General features: G+C 49.4%; 1 protein-coding gene across 2 annotated transcripts; it reads left to right on the top strand.

Moving 5' to 3' along the window:
* Nucleotides 1-2,885: 2,885 nt before the first annotated feature.
* On the top strand, nt 2,886-4,082 carry LOC142767416 (neprilysin-1-like). 2 transcript variants are annotated; one of them, XM_075869034.1, is made up of 3 exons: nt 2,886-3,187; nt 3,302-3,444; nt 3,596-4,082. In XM_075869034.1, exons 2-3 carry the CDS (start codon nt 3,317-3,319, stop codon nt 3,936-3,938), a joined length of 471 nt encoding a protein of 156 aa, XP_075725149.1. In that variant the 5' UTR covers nt 2,886-3,187; nt 3,302-3,316; the 3' UTR covers nt 3,939-4,082. The 2 variants fall into 2 exon arrangements, with proteins under 2 accessions (XP_075725149.1, XP_075725148.1); XM_075869033.1 differs by having other exon boundaries at nt 2,889-3,444.
* The last annotated feature ends 886 nt before the right edge of the window (nt 4,083-4,968 follow it).

Consider the following 4,968-nt stretch of genomic DNA (forward strand, 5'->3'; position numbering starts at 1 on the left):
CAGAACGGACTTCTTGGGGCTCTCACATGGTAACACTGGCACGTTGGAAGGAGAAATTTTGTCTTCGAAATTAAAGCTATGAGCAGTGGAGTTCATGAGCAAAAGCTGCTAATCGAAGGTATGAACAGCCTTTTGTCATTGCAAATACGCACGCTAAGAAACACGGCAGGTTAACGCAGAAATTGCAGACGAGCAGCATTAGATGTTTAACCTGAGTACGTCTTACCGTTCACGTTAAAAAAGTGTCACCAATTTCTAAGCTTCAACCATGGCTCATTTTAGTCAATTACCAAAAACAGGCAAGCTACGATACTGCGATAGGCAGCCGTTCATGTTCTTGGAGGCCAGATTAGGTCTCTGTTAACAATAATTGTTCCAACACAGCAGCAATATATATTGACATGGTGAATTAAAAACTATAAATGTACGAGCACGTGACGAATTTTACGGCACCTAAAAATAAGAAAGAAATAGGACAGAGTATAGAAAAGGGCACTCTTTTCTATTCTGTCCAATTTTTTTTTCTTATGTTCTTGCACTGTAAAATTTGCCGTCATAAACCCAGGCCAACCATAGCCCAAGCTTCTACACTTGTAGGGTACGACAGCCTCTAATCCCATGCCTTTATATCGTCGTATTCACTTCCACCGACGCAGCGGGTTAAGCTGCATCAACCCCTGGATTTCCACTCACACACGGGCAGGTCATCTGGCTCTGCTGTCACCACCGAGCCACCGAACCCTCACGCGCACCCCGGCAACCAGCTCAGACCCCAGCCACCCCAGCTGATACGCCAACGCACAAGCACCGTGGTTGCCACGGACCAGGGTCAGCGCGGTTGGGTGCAAGGCATCCCCTGGCGTCGTACGATGTGCGTGGCGCTCGCTGCGGCTCTGATTCTCGGCACCTGTGCGCTCTTGCTTTTCCTGGCCTGGCACGGAGAGGTCATGAAGCCCGTCTGCGACGAGACTTGCATGGAATACACCACGGTACGCAGTCTGTCAGTCCACTTGAGGGCGTATTTGGGCCGGTTTCACTTCATCAGGGTGCATAAAGGTGTTACAAAAGGGGGTGGGTCATACAAAAACAGAAAGGAAGTCAGTCTTGGCCCAAGACCCAAGCAATGAGTGCGATAGCAAAACATCGTGCTGTTATACGAAGTAAGTCTTGAAGATTTAGGAAGTACCATCAGCATCAAAATCATGAGTCAAGAGCCAGGCAACCAAAGAGACGTGGTCTAGCACGTGCTATGCATCCTGGAACGCCAGTGGCTTAAAGCGGTGCCCCCACGGGTTTGACGCGAGTAGGTTGCTGCTTCGGGACGTCCGAGCACGCTAGAGTCTTGCATTATTTTTCCTACCTCTCCCCCCTTTATGCCAGATCGTCAATAAAGTTATTTCATTCACTCATTCAAGAACCATACGAAATGTAGCGAACGTGGTCGATTGTTCCCGAGTGGACAGTAATGCAGTAACGACAGTAATGAACACGCGTTGTGAATAGTTGACTGTATCACGTCTGACAGGAGGCGAAGTCCAAGTTAGGTCGCAAGAAACGTGACAAGCCACTGGTTTTCACGTCAAAGATCACTAACGTTGAAGTCTCCAGCGACTGTCCCCGGCGCATCCTGTAGGTACGCTGCATGGAAGTTGTGCAGCAAGAAGTTCATGACGTTAGTCCGCAAGGTTCCCGGTGAGGTGCGACGACTGTTACTACGACGAAGCCGTGTGATGTCTTAACGGCGCAACAGTCACCACAGCTCATAGGGGGCAGTGAGTCGAGCTTGTCTATCTAATGTGCGTATATCGTTGGGAACCGAATCCACAGGCACGACACGACTAGCAACTTCCTGAATGGTCCTGGACTTGACGCGAGTGACTTTTCCTGCTGCTTCAGAGTGAAGGTGGAGCCAGGTGCATTTTGGAATGCCCCTGTCATCCAACAGTATGTGCTTCAGTGAAACCACCCCTCCGTTGATCGAGCCATCGGCACGTCAGTGTCTAGGGAAAGCATTTATGGCTTGTCCAAACCAAGTACATGCTTTGTTTAAGAATGTTTCTTTTTAAGTCCACGAACAGTAAGCCAGTGGCTAATGGTGTATATGCATAGCTCGCAGTTAGTGATATGGAGGGTGGGCGGCCGAGCCGTTAAATCTGTAGAGCGCCCTGCTCACCGAAAACTACATTTGCCGTGGTATACAGGGCACAATATGACTCGGGACCACATCTGCCGGCCCGGCACCCACTTCCGGTCAAAGGTGCCTCCCCCCTCCCCCTCCGCAAAAACATTCAGCCTACGCCCGTGCTCACGTGACCCTCGTTTTTGGTGTTTGCGCTCAAATTTGTTTCTTACCCGGCATTGTGGTCAAATGGTTAGGGTATTCTACTGTTGACTCGGAGGTTGCGGGATCGAATCCCGGCTGCGGGAGCCTCCTTTCGATGGAAACGAAGCGCTAAAAGACAGTGCACTTAGGTATAGCTGCTCATTAAACAGCGCCAACTGGTCACAATCTCGCGAGCTCTCCACTACGTCATCCACGTTTATCATATCGTGCTTTAGGGGCGCTAATCCCGACAATCGTTCTTAGTTTGTTCGTGACCAAGTTTAGTGCATTGTTTCGCAACCCAAATAGCAGCGCTTTCCATTTGTAATCACTGGCGTTGATCGCTGATGTGTGCATTGTTGAGCGCTGTCAAAGATGTTTGAGCAGACGTGTCTCCTTTGTTCGGTAATTATTTAAGCTTATAATTGTCTTGTTAAAAACCAATATATGTCACAGTAACCTCCTCGGGTTTTTCATCACGTGCCCTTCAGTACACGCATAGTTGACCACGTGTGCCTGCATATTGTTACGGGATCGTGACGTTGATGAAGGCAGCACTGACGAAACGCTTTACTTGGCTGTACTTGGGGCCCGTAAACGGAAGGGTAAACTACAGCAAGCAATCCACGTTGTGCACTGATATCGGCAATCAAAGCATCAGCCGTCGATCAAACTTATCATCGTTGAGACGCCCCTTCTTTTTTACATGGCGCATTAGACTTTTCAGCCTTATTGCTGGTGGTCACGAAAGCGCTGGAATAGGCTGGATTGTTCGCGTCCGGCGCTCAACAAACTGCATGGTCTACTACAATCGCGAAGCATTTGGAACTTGGTCTGCGCCGAGCATTCCTTACATTGTTGTGGGTGTGTGTGAAATTGAAACAAGAAAGCTCGTGCACTGCGGCGATATCGATGAGTCGTGTCAAAAACATTCCACCCGTACGCTTCGCTTAGGACTGACATTCTGTTCGCGTGCAGCTGCTTGGCGAATCCATGGACTGGTCGGTGAGTCCGTGTCAAGACTTTTACCGCTTCGTGTGCGGCGGGGCAGCGAGCAACCGGACGTCGGTGCGCAATCGTATCAACGAGCGCTTCCTCGCTACCGTCATCGAAACCGCCAGGTATGGGTCCTTCTACAGCAAGGCTGTCTACCCCGTGGTGTCGCTGCATCTAGTATCATGGCGGTGCGCACATGAAGGCTCCCCATAGTTTGGCACGTGCTCGCGTGGTTCGCGAACTTTTGCGGTTTACCGTTCATACTTTTTTCGGCAGGAACGAGGAGATCCCGGCTGAAAGCCAGACTGTGGCGCAGAAGGCGGCGCGTCTCTTCAAGACCTGCGACGACGTCTTGACCCAAGACACGGACTACGTGCCTCGCATCCGCGGCCACCTGCGAGAGGTCAACCTGCACTGGCCTCAACACCCGGCCAATCGCGACGCCGCCTCGGTGGACGTCGTGAGCACTATGCTTGAGCTGAACGACAATTGGGGCTGGCCGTGCTTCTTCGAGTTTGAAGCCGAGAAAGTCGGCGATTATTCGTTTGAGGTACGTGGAGGCCGTTACCAGCGAAAAAGAGTGAGACGGAACGACTTTGTTATAAAACGCGCCATATAGCCGCACCGAAAGCTGGAGAAGCAGCATTTCCACAGGCTATTTGACATGGGTGCCGCCATCTTGGGCTGTGAAGTCAATGTTTTCTTGTTTGGTGTATTGCGGCGTGAATAAATGAGGCCATGAAATGCCGTATGCACCGACCAAGCTGCTTTCATGTGTATGCGTCTACTGCAACACTCTTCAATTATTTGTTAAGGACGCGAAACACAAAGGCGAACAGCAAAGCATGGCAGCACTAAAACACCTCGGTAGAATAGTCTATAGAGCCCGTCGTAAATACGGCTGTGGAGCTATGGCTGTGCATTTCGTAATGAGCTGGGAGCATTGGACGATCCACTCATTGAGCATTTCGCATTGTGTGAGGCCTGCTTGGTGTTTTACTCTTTTCCCACGATAAATTACACGTGTTTGTGTGATTCCTTGCCCGAAATGACACCTGTATAGGATATTTTTGTGAAAGATTTTCGAACACTGGCGCAGCTTTATGGTATAATACTCGACTGCCACAAATAAGGTTATGGTGCAACTTCCGTGTGATCTTAAAAATCTATGGGAACAACTTAGGCATCAATACCAGTTGCTGTTGTGATCCTGCAGCAGCTTTCTCTGTGAAATAAACCAACCCCAGACCTTGTCTTCAGAAAGAAGCAAGACCTAGTCATCAGACAGGCTTTAGAAGTTCAAATGTTCGAATAGTGTCTTCATGATGTATGGTGAAAAAAGTCCGTCAGCCATGCACTCCTCCAGGGTCGCAGGTCTTAGATTGGTAGGTATGTGCCCTATGTAACAGTAGAGCACACCCACTTGTTTTGTCAGTGAGTCTTGCTGAAACAGAATGTAAACACTGCGTGGGTTAAAAACACTGTTGCTATGAATGCGAGAATATTGACATGATGGATACGTTGTCCTGCGTACTGTGTACCGCAACAATCAAATCGTCAGCCTCCGTGCAATGTTACATTGGCTACGATGCTCGGCTTCTGACCCTAAAGTCATGGGTTACATCCCAACCGCGAATTCGATCGTATTT

This window comes from Rhipicephalus microplus, chromosome 7 (genome assembly GCF_043290135.1).
Source record: "Rhipicephalus microplus isolate Deutch F79 chromosome 7, USDA_Rmic, whole genome shotgun sequence".
NCBI classification, from domain to species: Eukaryota; Metazoa; Arthropoda; class Arachnida; order Ixodida; family Ixodidae; genus Rhipicephalus; species Rhipicephalus microplus.

Excerpts from the sequence above, each read along its gene's own strand:
- LOC142767416 (XM_075869034.1), top strand. The coding sequence starts at position 3,317 with ATGGACTGGTCGGTGAGTCCGTGTCAAGACTTTTACCGCTTCGTGTGC. Across the intron at positions 3,445-3,595 it reads ACCGTCATCGAAACCGCCAG|GAACGAGGAGATCCCGGCTG; the intron begins GTATGGGTCCTT and ends TTTTTTCGGCAG.